The 16,820-nt window shown below is 37.9% G+C and overlaps 1 protein-coding gene across 3 annotated transcripts in view; it reads left to right on the top strand.

Annotated features, from left to right (window-relative positions):
• Positions 1–16,820, top strand: part of LOC119787944 (partitioning defective 3 homolog) — a 502,126-nt gene that overhangs the window by 460,295 nt on the left and 25,011 nt on the right. For 2 of the 3 annotated variants that reach the window (XM_038292030.1, XM_038292033.1), the window contains one exon: positions 7,130–7,244. In XM_038292030.1, coding sequence (XP_038147958.1) covers positions 7,130–7,244 — 115 coding nt within the window. The remainder of the gene's footprint in view (positions 1–7,129; positions 7,245–16,820) is intronic. The other variant, XM_038292032.1, reaches the window with a different exon arrangement.

Raw genomic sequence — 16,820 nt, 5'->3', positions numbered from 1 at the left:
TACAATTTTCTGTGGTTTACTTTAAGGCAGGCTTATTTTTTTACATCCTTCTCCATAGGGAATCAGGAGATGAATTGCACACTAGGGGCCAGCCTGGCTGGACTGCCCACTGGAAGAAGCAGCTCTACAGACGTTGTATCTTTCCCTTGCTGATCAGAGTTCCAAGGCCCCTGGTCACGCCAACACTCTGGCCCCGCCAGACACCCCAGATGATGGCCTCTTTAGACCCACAAGCACCTCGTGTGCTGCTTTGCAATCTGACTGAAACCATGGATACACATTCACACAAATCAACCCTAGTAAGAGCTACAATCTGGAAGGGGGGAGGTGGAGGGGTTAGCTGGGGAGGCGCCACTGATGCACCAGTCATAGGAGCACATGGCTGAAGTCAAAGCCTGACAAATCCAGGGTGTTATCAGGCCCTTTTTCAAGCCTGCAGCTGTCACTTACGAGGCTAGTGGGAGAGCATGAGGGGGACAGAAGGGAATTCAAAAACTGTTTTTTTTTTTTTTTACCACAGAGAAGGGCCAAGGCATTTAGTGATAAAACATATGGAAATAAAATGAGGAAAGTAATAGAGGAATGAGATGAGGCATGAAGAGAAAGTCAAATACATTTTTAAGAAAATGTGAAAGAAAGTGTAGAGTAAGAGGAATGAAATGCCAGAAGGGGGTGTGTATGTATGCCTGAAACACATTAATCTGATTGCTTCCCAATAACCATAGTGATTGGCTGAGGATGGTTTTCTTAAAAAAAAAAGAATCTCAAAAATGTTTTATCTCAGTCCTTCTCCCCTACATATATGACCAGCGGTAATACAGATCCAATCTCGTTCTAATATCGCGGTTGGTCCCAAAGGCTGTCCGTTTCCCTAAAAACGCCTCGTCTTTCCGTCTTTGAAATAAATGAAAGTCCACAGGGTGATGGAATAAAGATGAGCTGAGGCTTTGACTTGATGCAAGATTGCCACAGGGCCCAGACTTAAGAAGCCTGCACCCTCATCTGCTGCAGAGAGATACCGGGGCCACAGCAAGAAACTAGATAATCTGATAGAATTTCAATCAACATCGATCAGATAAGAAACAGCAGCATGTCTGACTTTAAATTCACCAAAGCTCCAGCAGTTTTAGTTTGTTTTTTTTTGTTTCTTTTATTTAAAAATGAACATCCTGTGACATCGTGCTGTCAATCTTCTTGCTGCCTCGGTAATTCACATGCACCAATTCCAGTTGGCTTAGACTGGCCTTATGACCTTAGGTATGCTCATATGATCTCTGTTATGCTCTGAGTGATGGGATTACTCCCTTTATTAGCCAGTGGCAGTGTTTACGGGACATGTAGAGACTCAGAGCGCCTTTGATCCGCCAACAGAAGCAAACGGCTGGACTGTGACATAGTTTGCATCTTTAGCTTAAGCCTTCTGGTGTGTGAGGCATCTGCAAAATCCTCTTGGATCAAAGGATGACTATTACACTGACAGGCCTCCACATACCCCCAGCTGCAGCCTTAGAGTGCTCATGACCCCTGTCAGCGGGCCTGTTTAAGAAAACACAGGTGGGAGCAGGGTCACACATTTGTAAACCAGCAGACACATATACGCCATTGTTCCCTCTCCTGTAAAACCACAGCACTTGTTATAATTCACGCTTGGACCTTCCTCTTCTTCAGCTGTTACATACAAAGCAGCAGGTGTAGAGAATCACTAGAAATGTTTTTTTCTTCTTCTTTATGTGCAAATGATGTGGAATTCTTATTTATTCCAACCCTGCTTGCCTAGAAATTTACAACTGTGCCTCTCTCAATATGTTCCAAAACAACCTTTTTTAGACACTCTTACTCTATAAATTCAACAAAGGTGTGAATGTTGTGTGGCTAACAAGAATTACAGGAAGGAAATGCCTCATTTCCCCCCTATCTGTCCACAGGGATTTATAAATCATGTTCCAACTACATATTTCAATGCATTTTACTGAGATTCAACACAGCACTGCGTAATTCTGAAGAAAGGAAAATAATGCATGGTTTTCAAAAACCTTTAAATTCAATTTGTAGAAATGTAGAGTCTATTCTACTGAAGCCACATCTAACTGTAGTAGAAGTTGTGAGGCTTTACGGTAATTCCCATTTATCTCAACAAAACCAGATTCGCCTTTAGACTTCTCCTGGGTCATTTGAACAGATATATATGAATTGTTTTGAACAACTGTAGCTCTGGCGGTTTTATTTTCAGTCAACTTTCCCTGAGCTTTATTCCCTCCATCACTCCAAACCAAATTGCATGTTCTCGCTGCAGGAAAGCATCCTTTAGTCTTGACCATATTTAAAGGTGATCTCGTTCAACCACAGCGCCCTCTCCCAGGTGTTTCTTATTTGTAATCTTCAAGCTTTGTGGAGGGCAAATGTCAAAGTTGGTGTGATCTTCATGAGATCTTTGGAGCTCCTTCAGATTTATTGACCTTTTGTTTGTTTCTTGAGGTAGAACACCAAAATATTCTGCCTTTTACAGCAATTTAAATCATAAAAAATAAAATCTCTTTATTTTCTTATGTACGCCATATGATTTCATTTTTTCCTGTTTTATAAAAAAAAGATTGTATGGGAAGTATCTCATTCCTTTACTGATATGCATTTAAATTTCACCCTAAAGATTATGATAAGCATTCTGTAAACAGCCCCTCTGTGTACAAATTACCAGTGACCTTTTCCTTGGAGCCAGTTTAGAGCAAGCTAATGAGGATTGCTCATGTATGTTCTCTAATACTGACTGACACATTCAGCCAGTGTGTTAGGTTGCCTCCAGATGGGAGTGCCCAGTTTTCTACGTCGATCTTCACTCGTAGCACTTTTTCAGGCTTGTTACAGACACTGATGCATTCAGGGGTAAATTTAGCCGTGACACCTTGATGCATCGGCGACAATCATGCTGACTAATTACCATTTGAAGTGCTCGAGCTGCAAGAGTTACAGTGAAGTCAACTAAATCCATCTTCTTAATCTACAGAGCCGTGCCAGCTGCTTGCTGTTTGTCAAAGCAGGCACGTTGCATTCTTAATTGGTGCTTTTGCTCAATTTTGAGATGTAGTTTAAACCATATTACCTTCAGAAAGCATGGAAGTCTTTCTAGAAAAGCAGCATCTGGACACAGCTGTGTGGGGTGCAGGACCAAGAACAAGGGCCCCTTTAGAGCAGCTTGATACTCCCCAGACTTCCTTTGAACTGTCATTGTAGTTTTACCCTCCGATAAGTCTTAACCTTTTCTCAGTGCAGTTTCCACTTGTAGCACTTTAGGAAAATATATGGAAACAGGATGATTCCATTTCATTTTTTAATTAGCTTCAGGACTTGTCTTCACTCGTCTTTTCACATTCTTCATCCCAGCACATCATCCATCACACAATGAAGTACCTGTGTGTATTTATAGACCATTGCTCTTTCTTAGACTGACTGCTTCTAAGAAATGAAGACGGTCCTTTATACTGTGTGCACATGAACAACAGTAGTCTTGTTTATGCATGAAATATCTGGCTGTCCAGATGGTTTGTGTGAACCAACAGCAAATGCTTAAGATGCTGATTGTAACACAGACCTCTGCTTAAAGGTCAAACAGAGTTTTTTTTATGAGGCTGTTTGTTTGGAATAAGCCTGGCCTTCTCTTTGACCAGCAGTAGGGATTAAATTAATTGCATGCAGTAAACTTCACAGATCTGTGCTTGGAATTTTCCCACCTCCTCCTGTCTTGTCAAGGCTCTCCTTTAACAAGCAGACATGGTTGAACACTGTGTAACAGAATACACAGTGTCTGCTCAGAAATAGCAGGAAAAGACGTTTATTAGGTTTGTTGCTATATCTGAACATGTAAAGGAGAGCCCATTTTCTTTATACATTACCTTTTAAACTCATTTATATGTCTTGAATATTTTTTCATTTTATTTTTTAAGATAAAAGTGCTAAATTGGATTCATTTTATTATGAATTATTAGGAATTTAACAGCTAACCTGGATTTCAATCTGAAAAACTCACACAAAGAAAGAAAAGACAATTAGAATAATTTTTACTCAGAACTCGGCACGAAACATCAGCACTGAATATTGCTTTAGTGTGCATGAACATGGATGTTTCCCTCCAGGCCTGAAACTGGTGTGGAGTGGAGATAGATGTATGGAGAGATCCAGTGGACTAGGGGACCTGAAGATGGAAGCCCAGCTTGGATAACAGAGGTTGCATGAACCTGTCCATGATGAGAAAGCATTAAGTGACAGTGGAGAGGAAACCTCTGGCAGAACCGGGCTCAATATGGCGGTCGTCTGCCAGATCGGTTCAGATGGGACAGTGGAAAGTAAGAGTCTGAGAGGAATGACACTCTGATGAAGCTGTAGTTACGATGATGGAGAAAGGAAGGGAAAAGGGTTGAGTCAGGGTCATCTGAGGCAAAGTCTGAAATAGCGCAACCACTGCCTGCACTTGTGTAGAAGACTGACATGTGGATTTGGAGAATCTTTTAAGATAAACTCCGGATGCTGATTGGCTTTAGTGGAGGTGTGGTTTGAAGCTGATTGCCTGTGATGAAGGTGGATAAGGCTAACTAATGAGTTTCTTCAATTGAACTTCAGCTTAGGCTCCATTAATTTTATTAGGAATTTATGACTTAGAACATCAAAAATAGCTCAATAAAATCTGTTTTTAAACTGTTGCCTTCAGATATCATTTAATTGGTAAGGAAAGTACGACTGTCTATTATTCCCTCAAAGGTATGTTCAAGAACATTGGCGATCAAACAAAGGAACAGAGCAGACAGTTCACACGAGTCTTAAGCCAGGCATACACTGTGCCGTTTTTGGGCCGATTCTCGAGCCGTGAGAGAATTTTTCAATTGGGCCAACTTTCTGCCTGATCATACGTTCTGTAGTGTACAAATTTAAAGCTCTCGTAGGAGAAGATGCACTGCAAAAACTGGAGCAAGACTTAAAAAGTGTATTTTATATGTTACGAGTATTTGTCCCTAACTGGAGCTGAAGAATAAAAGGATATTCCAATGGAATATATATTTTTTCCATTAAAATAGATATTTTAAACTCGCTTACCTGCTCAAATAAAGGAAAATAACACTCACTTTAAGAAAAAAAAATACTTAGTTATATTGACGTGTTGCAGGCTGTTATTTATGTAAAAACCAAATCTAGCCCTTATTGAGGAATTCCCAAAAAATGTCCAGTTTTTATTTTTCCATAAAACATCTTGAGAACATAGCACAGTCACAAATGTAAAAACAAGGTTCTCTGGGAAAATGACACCTAAAACCTTCAAAACATTTTGGCCTACATTTGGTGTTGGCTGCATCATGCTGTGGGAATGCAAACACAAATATTTGTTTTTTAGATGTTTATTTTCCAAAAAAGAAAAAAAAAACTTGTATGCTATAATTTATTCGCCCCTTCACCGTCATACACAACCCTATATTGGTTTGTCATATAAAAATGTTCTAATTTGATAGAATGTGATGTTGCATCAACTAAAACATTGAGATTGTTTTTTTATAGATAAGGTTGAACTGATATTACAGCTAAAAGATATGCTTACAAAAAGGTATGACATATTTATGTGAATCCAACATTATAGTAATTGAATGTAAGACAAACTATATGACAGATTAGGGGAAGAAGGAACATTTTGAGGTGTGGCTCTTTGATTCAATTAATGACATCCTTTATTATTTCTTTTGCTATTTAAGCCACCTCAAATAAACAGAGAGGGAACATTGATTTAGTAATGAACAGTAATAAAAGGCCTTCACCATCATCCCACACCATAAAAGCATAAGCTACCTCACACCCCAGTGAGCCACCTAATTGCCCTCGTCCACATAAAAGGCCTAATGTTCCCTCCCTGTGCTCCCTCACATTTAAACTCATAGGAATCAAATGGAGTATAACTAATACAATTGATCGTGATCAGGCAGTATGAATAACATGATAACTAAGTCTCCCCTAGTGCTACTAAAAAGGATGCGCCAAGATCCATGCATCATTTAGAAGCTTCTATTTATTGTGCTTTTAATGAAGCTTGATTGGCAGTGTATCCTAGTGCCCATTATCATCAGAGGGATGCGCCCATTCTAATCTGCAATTATCGGCATAATTGCGCTCGAAATCCTCAGAGTCTAAGTAAGCAATCACTTCCAGAGCTTGTGGGACACCTGTGTGAGTCACCCAGGAAGATGCTGCCACTGGTCCTCGTGTCAATTATGCATTTTAAAAATGTTCATGCCTTTGTGTCCATTTCATGGATCTTTTCCTCCATGGCATCGACCTGAGTGGCTTTTAGAGTTACCTCTATCTTGCTTCGCTTTGTGCTTTCCCCTTCCCACATGCTGTTGCTTGACCTTTAACTTTTCCGCTCAGCACCCCCCCATTGAACATCCCTTGTACTTTTATCTCTTCGTCCTTGCCTGACCTACACCATCCATTCCAATCCATCTCAGGGCTCCCATCACCTCCCAGCACAAATTCCTAACCTTTGGTCACTTTCTCCCACGTGGTTTGCATAAATACAGGCTTATTATCAAGCTGGTTGTTTCATCATAATTATGTGTTTTGTCATGTGCTGCCTCTGTAGCTGATGATAAAAGGAGAGACTGATTAAGCTGAGGGAGCGCTATTGATTACTATTGACAGGCCCCTCAAAGGCTTTTAATGAAGGAGATGTAAATTAGGGTTTTCCACGGTGTTTAATGACTGCGTACTATGAAAGGCCAACATTCTTCAGCATTCCGAATGAATACATGCATCCCGCACAATGTTGCATTAGGGACTTCCTCAGTTATGCGCGTGTTTGGCAGTAATGGTTCAAACACGAAGTTTGGAAGAAAAGCACCACTCAAGTAAGCACAAATCACGACTGTCAGATCAAAAGATCTTCAAAGTGTCCTAGAAGGGACTAAATCACTATGGTCAAGTGAATTATTTAAATCTGAAAAAGCACCTGGAACAACATGCTAGTTAGACTAATGTTCCAGGTGTTACCTTAGTGAGGGCTCAGTGAAAAATTGCATTTAAATGCCTTTGTAGGCAACTGGATTTTTAAAAGCAGCCTCCGTGTCTTGTTGTAATGTCTTTTTAACCTGTCTCCCAGCAGTCAGATGGCTCCCAGTAACCATGACCGGATACAGAGGCTGAGGCATGAGTTCCAACAGGCCAAGCAGGAGCCAGATGAACATCAGAGATCCTTCGGCTTCGACCAGGCCCGGGTGAGTTTCTCTTTAGGACAATACTACAGTATGATAAAGAGAACTGACCTCTAATCCATTTATTGTTTATCCTCACATTCTGAATTAATTTTTCTTTATCATCAAGTTGGATGACTGTCAATCAGAGATGAGTTTAAAATAGGCAAGGCAACTTTATTTATACAGCACATTTCATGCACAAGGCAACCTAATGTGCATCACAGCAACACCAGTAATGCAAACACAATAAAACAAATCAATCAATATAAATATATAAAAATGCATATTATAAGTTAAAATTTGTTAAAATACAATCAAATGCAATGGGCAACACTATATAGGCATATTTTTAAACTGGATGCAGCTTCACCATTTTTAGTGATGACTCTAGGGACTACCAAGGAGACCCCTACCTTAGGATCTTAAGGCCTGAGGTGGTCTATACGGCTCTAATATGTCAGAGATGTACGTTGGTGCTAAACCATGAGAAGACTTTTACACAAGTACAGCTGTTTTAAAGTATATTCTTTGAGCCACAGGAAGCCAGTGCAGAGACCAGAGCACTGGACTATTATGGTTGTATTTCCTGGTTCTGTTGAGGACTTGAGCAGCACCTTTTGGTGAACTGAAGTTGTCTAACAGCCTACTTCGAAAGGCCTTTTATTTATTTTCTAACCTATTTAAATGACATTTTATTTAACACTTGTCAATATTTAATGCATTTAATTAGTAGATTTGAATTAAGATGGATCCAAATATCTTGTACTAAAGTCGGGCATCCACTGTAAATTATTTTTGACTCGCTATACCCAGCTACAGCTCAAACTGTACGATGAAATCACAGGGTTTAAAAGTTCACCGCTTACGATCCATGTTCTTCCACTGTAAGGCCTGACACTCTGATGTGATCTACCGGCTCACACTGTACGTCCAAAGCCCACATGTCTGACCTAGCCCCAAGATATGGCGCTGGTCAGACTTGTCAACCTGGAAAAGAGGAAGAAGAAGAACTCCCTCGTTTGCACAAGCACAGTGCATGAGGTTCGGGTACATCAGCTGAAATACCCTTATAGCTGTGCTTTAACAGTAGGATTACCCTACAAAGAAATTATGAGGACAGACTGAATTTGAAACATGTTTCATTTTCTCCTGACCTTACTATTCCTTATCGAGTGGTGAGAGGCTGGTCGGCTCGTTACCCCGTGTACACCACACGATGCAAGACGCACAATGAGTCTGAAACAGGATCCGATCCAAAAAATTCTCCCAAGACTGGAGAATTGGTCCAAAAATGGCAAAGCCTCGTACAGTGAATGGCTGCTTTAGGAGTTATTTAAAAATAAATTTCCTCTGAAGAATGAGGACTTACTCAAACAAGAGTACCTAAGAAACCTAACCATAAACTTTTAATTAGGGTATGATCCCAAGCTTTAAAATGATCTTACAGACCATTGCTCAATTTATGAGGAATTGGAGCAATGAGGGAAAAACAGAACATAGATGGATGCTGGTGAACAAGATGGCATGGAGACCAGAGAGGAACCTAAGGGGTCCGTGGTGACTTTGGAGAGGCTGCAGACATCCACAGCTCAGATAGAGCAGGGTGATAGAGTGATTACTCTTTACTGAGAAGCAGCAAGAAGAAAGGTTTTGTTGATTGAAGGTTTCGAGAACCTTAATTGCTCCAAACCATGTAGGAGACAGATTGGAGCTAATCCCAAAGGAAAAATTGTTTGAGGCTGCAGAAGAGTTAAAACAGGGATGGAGGTTCACCTTCAAGCGGGACACAAACAGTCTGAACCACAATGGCGGCAAATATATGTTAATACAGCCCAGTTCAAATCTAGAAAAAATAATCTGACATTGAAGTAAGCAATGATTTCATAACCTTTTACTTTTTTTTTTTATCTAAAAAATTGTTCTTTTAAAAATTTTTACCAAGTATTTACCTCTAAAAGATTACAGTAAATACAACTATGTGTGTTTCTATGAGAAATACACACCAGGCTTTTATTTTGAAAATAAACTTATTGTTTCCCTTTCACTATACTACGATGCTCTGCTTTTTGTTGTCTGTAAAATAAATGAAACTTTTTTCATTGTAGGATGACATAAAATACAGAATTCAAACATGAATAATCTCTGAAGTAACCATTTCAACTTCTTCACTCTTTCTGTTGAGGGAAACTTAACACCCTTCTGTAGGGATGGCAGAGAGTAGAAGAAAACCATTTGATGACATGTGACTCTGCAGAACATACTGGCAGAAAGAAACTGACATCACTGAGGCACAGTGTTCCTATTAATTTTCATTAGACACGATTAAATGGATTTTTACATTTTCTCAATTAAACTTTGAGAGCTACTTCTTTAAGCTGATCTCCAATTCTATGATTGATCTGTGACAACAATGGGGTTATAATTGGAAAAAGGTAATTAAGTTAATTGCTTTGTTAATTTATTCTGACTTGATTCCTCTCCCTCCACGCCACAAAATAGAAGTTCAAAGGATAGTTGAGTTTAACTTAAATATCTTAAGATGCTAATAATTTGGTCTCTGTTTTAGTCGATGATTTGGTATTTGCAGGTTGAAGTGTTATTAGATGTTTAGAATTAGAATGTATGACACTTATTGCTAATATGTGTCACAAGCTTATTTAAATAACACTAAAAAAATAAAGACCCATATGAAATGTAGTAATTTTAGAGTTTATAACACCATCTACCCATAATAGATTTTCCGGAATTTTGGAATCCAGCCCAAAGCATCACATATTTGCCCTCTTACCCATTAATGAACATGAGGTGTCTTTTAAGATTATTGTTTGATTCATGTTTAAACTGTATCTAATCAAATTTATGTCCAATAAAATCAGAAACACTTAGAAATGTCGATACACAGATTAAAAAAGCTACAACTTTAACTCCCCCTGGCCATTAAGTGGCGCAGTTGTGTTCGCTCACCCTCATTCCGTACTGTTTGACAGCTGGTTGCCAGGTCTGCTAATGCTAATTCTAATCTTTGGTTGGCAGTATCAAACATTTAACTTATATGTTTAAAAACCCTCCACATTGCCTCCGAGTCATTTTGTGTCTTTAGGTTAGCATCAAGATCGGCAGATGTTCACCATTCTAGTGTAAAACAGGAAAGAAGCCATTTCTTGGCTATGTCACTGAGCTACTATTACCCCATTTACACTACACTTGAAAAACCGATCCATGCCGAGACCGGTCCGAGCTCAGATCAGTTAACCAGGCCGAGCTTGGTTCTGATGACCGTTTACACATCACGCTATCTCAATTCCTCGACTCCTCGCCTCCTAGTGACAATCTGCGTTATTACTGCCAGTATTGAAGGAGGAAATCAAGCAGTTGGTGGCGGTAATGACCAAAAGTTGTTTGCCAACCGCCATAAAACACAAGAAGAAGAAGACGAAGAAGGAGGGAATCAAGCAAATCAAAGTGGTGGCGACGGTCACATTCAGAAAGTTATGCTTGATTATTATTGCTCTACTGTGTTTGCGGAGGGTCAGGCGAAGACGGCAACCTTTCGTGGATGTTTATTGTTGTTTATAGTTGTTCTTCTTCTTCTGTTTTGCGTTGGTCGGCAAGCAACTTCCGGAGGGGCATTACCGCCAACTACTGGAATGGAGTGTGAATCGGGATGTGCAGCCAGACGGAGATGACGCGTTCTGCTCATGCGTTCTTGTTATCAGAGAACCGAGCCAGGGAAAAACCGAGCCGAGCCCACCTCTGGAACTGGTCTGCAGTTATCTCGGGTCGGTTGTGTCTAGCTCGGTTCAGTTCAGTTTGCTTTCCATTTACACATGTTAAGTTATCTCAGTTACTGATCTCAGACCGGTCTCGGCGCAGTTTTTCAAGGGTAGTGTAAATGGGGTATATGATTTGGCATAACTTACAGGACTTTAACTCACTGTACTATTCCTAGTGGTGCAATCATTTGGTTTTGATGTTGTAACCAGAAGTAAACAATAATATCTTTTCGACCTTTCAAAATGTATTTAATCATTTTATTTATTTTTTATTTTACCTTTATTTTACCAGGAAGTCCCTTGAGATAAAATCTCTTTTTCGAGGGTAGTCTATTCTTTTCAGGAAAGTTAAAACTTATTTTTCACCTCTATGCATTATTTAATAAAAATGTGTTGTTTTTAAGAAAAAAGTTGTATCTATAATCTTAAAGAATAGATATATTTATTTTTTTTTTTATTTAAACAATGAACAAATGCTCTATATTACCAGGTTGCATCTTTCTGTTTCTTGAGGTTCCAATAAGATAAAAAAAAGTCTATTTACAAATCTCTTATTTTGTATCTTACCAAAGTGCTGGACAGAATCAGCTAAAATCAGGTGTGATTACCTGTGTTTTTTTTGCAGGGATTTTTAAACAGATGTTTCCTTTTTCAATGACCTTATTGCAAAAAGGTTGAGAAACTGTTGCACCAAGTAGAGCTATTATCTAAACTGCAAGTCAGGATGTAATTCTTTCAAAGCTAAAACATCTGACACACGGTTTTCTGGGGAACTATCCGTGTCACTTTGTCAGTCTAATTGGTTTGGTGTGACCTGAATGTCTTGTCGTTTTATTTTCATCATTGTCCAAACCAGTTTAAGTAAAACCGTGGCAGGCAGCGTAGTTCCTAGAATGTTCTTGTGGAGGCAAAGGAAGGCTTTGTTTATCCGAGGTCTGCATCAGTGTTTGTCCAGCTGATGGTTGAGGAATCACTGAGCAGACATCTATCTAATCTCTCACTCTCCTCCCATTCACTGTGAGACGTTAAGTGTTTGTTCAGCACTAAGCAGTGCTTAGTGCTTCTCTTTCAGCATCTGAGCTCCTAATTGCTTGTGACTGTTGACATTGCTCTGAATACCACCGCTGTTCCTCTTGTAATAAGATACATGGCTGTCCTGTGAGGATTACAGCCAATAATATTAGTCTACTCTGTTTTATTTCGAGCTCATAAAACAAGTAATCACGAACGAAGCACCTGAAATAGGATCCAATAATACATGAACACAAAAAGGAAATTCGGGGCAAGTTCATTCATGGTGTTATGCAACAGCAGGAAGACAGATGGATCAGGGTAATCCATTAAAGCAAATGTGTAAGAATAAAAACAGAAGGAGGCTTTCTGTGGTTAGCAGCTGAAGCCATATTTCTACCATTTTATAAAAATCTATTTGACCTACACACAAAAATGTAAGCTTGAGGTTTGGGTGCGTTCAAAGCAATTAGTGATCCGCTTTAAGCTGAAACTGATATCGTCCTCCCTTACAGCGGATCTCGCTCCGTGTCATTGCCGTACATTGGCCCGCACCGATGAAAGGGAAAACGTAACGACCTCCACTTTTGTAAACACAAACGTTTACTGAATGCAACCGGTGAGACGCTCCATCGGGCAGTTAAATGCCCTCCACATCAAAGACCGCCGAGCTGCTCTTTGATGAACGCCATTCCTCGCTACCCAAGGTTACATCATAATGGCTTCCAAGCTCGTGTTCTCTGCAAGCCTGAATAGAAGCAGCTGCTGCCTCCTCTAAATGTTTATATTCTTTGTTTCTTGGAAAAGCAAACTGCACCAACTTGGATTACAGGTGGGACATATTAGCTGGTTTGACTGATGTGTAAAGAAAAAGCTTAATTGTATATTCCTCATATTTCAGGAACATAACCTTACATTGAATTCATTTATTCAAGTTAACTAAAGTCAATCAATGGTAAAGAAAAGAATTTAACAAATAATAATAGTAGTACTTCTAATATTTACTTCTTTGAATAACAAAACACTTCATATAGGTAAAAAGGAAAATCAATACTGGAATAAAGGACAAAATACCCTTGTAGGTAGATAGATAGATAGATAGATAGATAGATAGATAGATAGATAGATAGATAGATAGATAGATAGATAGATAGATAGATAGATAGATAGATAGATAGATAGATAGATAGATAGATAGATAGATAGATAGATAGATAGATAGATAGATACAGATAGATAGATACAGATAGATAGATATAGATAGATATAGATATAGATAGATATAGATAGATAGATATAGATAGATAGATATAGATATAGATAGATAGATACAGATAGATAGATACAGATAGATAGATAGATAGATAGATACAGATACAGTAGATAGATAGATAGATATAGATAGATATAGATAGATAGATAGATAGATAGATAGATAGATATAGATAGATAGATAGATAGATAGATAGATAGATAGATAGATAGATAGATAGATAGATAGATAGATAGATAGATAGATAGATAGATAGATAGATAGATAGATACAGATAGATAGATAGATAGATAGATACAGATAGATACAGATAGATAGATACAGATAGATACAGATAGATAGATAGATACAGATAGATAGATATAGATAGATAGATATAGATAGATAGATAGATAGATATAGATAGATAGATATAGATAGATAGATATAGATATAGATAGATAGATACAGATAGATAGATACAGATAGATAGATAGATAGATACAGATACAGTAGATAGATAGATAGATATAGATAGATAGATAGATAGATCTTTAAAAGTGCTGCCAATAAGGTTGTCCTTATCTGTACATGTTTCTATATTTGCCAAAATAAAAAGAGCAGAAATTTCTTCAAATATTGATCAAATGTTTAACCTCCCTACTATTTGGTGATGTAGAGATCTTTATTCACTGCAGGACATCTATTTACAAAGGAAGTCTCGCAAGATGCAAAAACGCAGGAACAGAGTGATAAACAGTCCAACCATATGGACAGCTCCGAGTTTTTATCGGAGGATTCTAAATTCTCTTTATATATTTTTATCTTTAACTTTTATATATATTACGTATACATGTGAACAAGCTGAACATGATAAGGAGTGGCAGCCTGGGGAGAGAGTTCATGGATTTGTCTGAGGCAGGAGGACTGTTCAACTGACCGCAGCGTCCCCTTGGGTTTTGGTCCGCTGGGCTCAGGTGTGGCTGCTGTGAACAGCTAATGGCAATGCTCAGGTCAGCACTCCAACCTTTGCTCCAACCTTAATGGAATAATGTTCAAGACACAAGAAGCCCTGTCTATCATGTCTCCCCCGGCGTGTTTTTCCTGCCTCCCTCTATGTTGCTCTCTCAGAGAGGATTCCCAGATGTTTATGATAAAAAAAGGCTGATATTTTTAACAGAGCTGCCTTTTTTTCCGCAATGTTTTCTCTCTGCTAATAAAATCGATATGTGTGGTTGAGCGGGCGCTCCGATGAGCACGACCACACAGAGGAGTGTGAGCACCATGCTGGTACTTTGGATCAAACAGACCAGCAGCAGCTTGTAAATGTCCTATTTATGGGAATTCTTTCTATTTCATTATATTATTTATCTCATGCTAAAGGGTTTTTGTATCCACAAGTATTTATTGTGTTTATGCAAACATTAGCTGCCCTCATTATAGTTCTTTTATGTCGATAGGGGCTGGGTTGTGTAGAGCTACCTCCCTTCTCTGCGATCACATGCAGAATAAGCTACTTTTAGCAACAGTCACTTGACTTTCCTGCGGCTAGAGGTTGGCATCTGTGCCGAGAACGAATGTGACCCATTGGTTTAAGCACTCACACAATACAGTGTGTGGCAGTTTCAGAGGGTGCAGTGGGAGTTACAGGTTCCTTTTCCATGTTTAAAGAGATCTGTAGGTAATTTTATTTTGCAAGTAACATATAGAGTCTTGCAAAACATATACATCCTTTAAATTTTTCATTTGGTTGCATTACAACCACAACCTTATGTGATAAATCAACACAACTTAGCACACAATTGTGAAATGAAAACTTGCTGCTGGAAGTATTTATAAATAATTTAATGTAGGGTGCATTTTCATAGAGGTTCCCTGAGGTAAGTCTTTGTAGAATCTTGTGCTGCAGCTGTAGGTGTTTAGACGTATGTTTCCACCACCATTGCACAGCTTTAGACAGAGTGTTGCTCATCAGTCTTTATAAACACAGACACAAGGAAAAGTGTCTCTGAACAGCAACCTTCAAGTCTTAGAAATAGATCTGGACTTAATAGAACAGGAATTTTTACTATGGTTTAAGGTCTTTAAGTATTTTTTAAGCCATGTTTGGTAAGTGCCAATCCAAGTTTATTTCTATTGCATATTTCAGCAATAATACAATACTTTATTTAATATAATAGAAGAAGAACAATGCATAAAATAAGTACATTGCACTAACATGAAATGCAACAATTAAAAGTAGCTCTAATGAAGTAAATTCTTAACTTTGATTTACAAGAACTCAGGGTTGACTATCAAGTTAGCTCCTTCTATGTTCCTATCAACTCTTTTTAGTGTACTTTCTTGAAGAGAGAACACTATAGGGTTTTTTATTTGGCCGTTCCATGAAAGCCAAATCTGTGGAGAGCAGGACTAGTATCAAGATTACGTCAGGAATCTGCAACCTTTCAAATCCAAAGGCACATTTTCCCCCCTCAGTGTAGTCAGAAACATTTGCTAAGGGCCTTCAATTTTACATGAACTAAAAATAATAAATATATTATTATTAATAATACATATATATTAGATAAATATATTTATGAAATTATCTCAAATTTTATTTATTAAGAACCCATATTTTTCATTTTATTTTTATATATATATATATATATATATATATATATATATATATATATATATATATATATATATATATATATATATATATATATATATATATATATATATATATATATATATAGAAAATTAAATGCTATATAAATTTGGTGCTATGCATTCCATTAAAAATGTTTTGGAAAAAGTGTTAAAAGCTGCATTTTTATTCTATGTTTATTTAAAAGCATTAGTTGATTCTTTACTATTTGCAATGACATTTTATTAGAGCCATTGTTTAAATTAAAGGGTCCACTTGCACAACTAAGGAGCCAGACATTAAAGGAGTGAAGATGATGGTTTTATCCATGATTTGGCTGCAGCACAAGACAATTCAGAAATTATTGAAAAAGAAGTCATTTATGCACTAATGAAGAAGCTAAATAACTATGATTATCTGTTAGCTGCTGATCCTATTTTAGGTGTAGTAGCTCACAGTTCTACCAGCTACAGTAACTCATGCACAATGATAAAGGTATTGAGAAAGTATGCTTTAAAACAACATCCTAAGCTTTAATTATGTCAGAGAGCACTGTTAAATTTCTTAATAAAAATGTGAAAACAGCAAACTAACCATGACAGTGCAACACGTTTAAACTAACAGTGTCCTGTCTGGCAATGTGGCAATAACAATAATTGTCTTTATGCCAAAAAGAGCCCAACAGATTTTACTTTCACAAGTGTAGCAGTATGGCAAATCCCGTATTGCTCCACTTCTTTCATGCATATAAATTGCTTTATTATAATTATGCAGGGAGTTTTACAGTTTGCAAAAACATAAAAATAAAAAAATAAAGCCTCCTAGTTTAAACGTGTTGCACTGTCATGGTTAGTTTGCAAATGCCCATGCTGTTTTCACATTTTTATTAAGAAATTTTGACATAATTAAAGCTTAAGATGTTGTTTTAA

Source organism: Cyprinodon tularosa, unplaced genomic scaffold (assembly GCF_016077235.1).
Source record: "Cyprinodon tularosa strain WSP-4 unplaced genomic scaffold, ASM1607723v1 ctg306, whole genome shotgun sequence".
Taxonomy (NCBI): Eukaryota; Metazoa; Chordata; class Actinopteri; order Cyprinodontiformes; family Cyprinodontidae; genus Cyprinodon; species Cyprinodon tularosa.
This window is presented reverse-complemented; position numbering and strand designations above follow the sequence as displayed.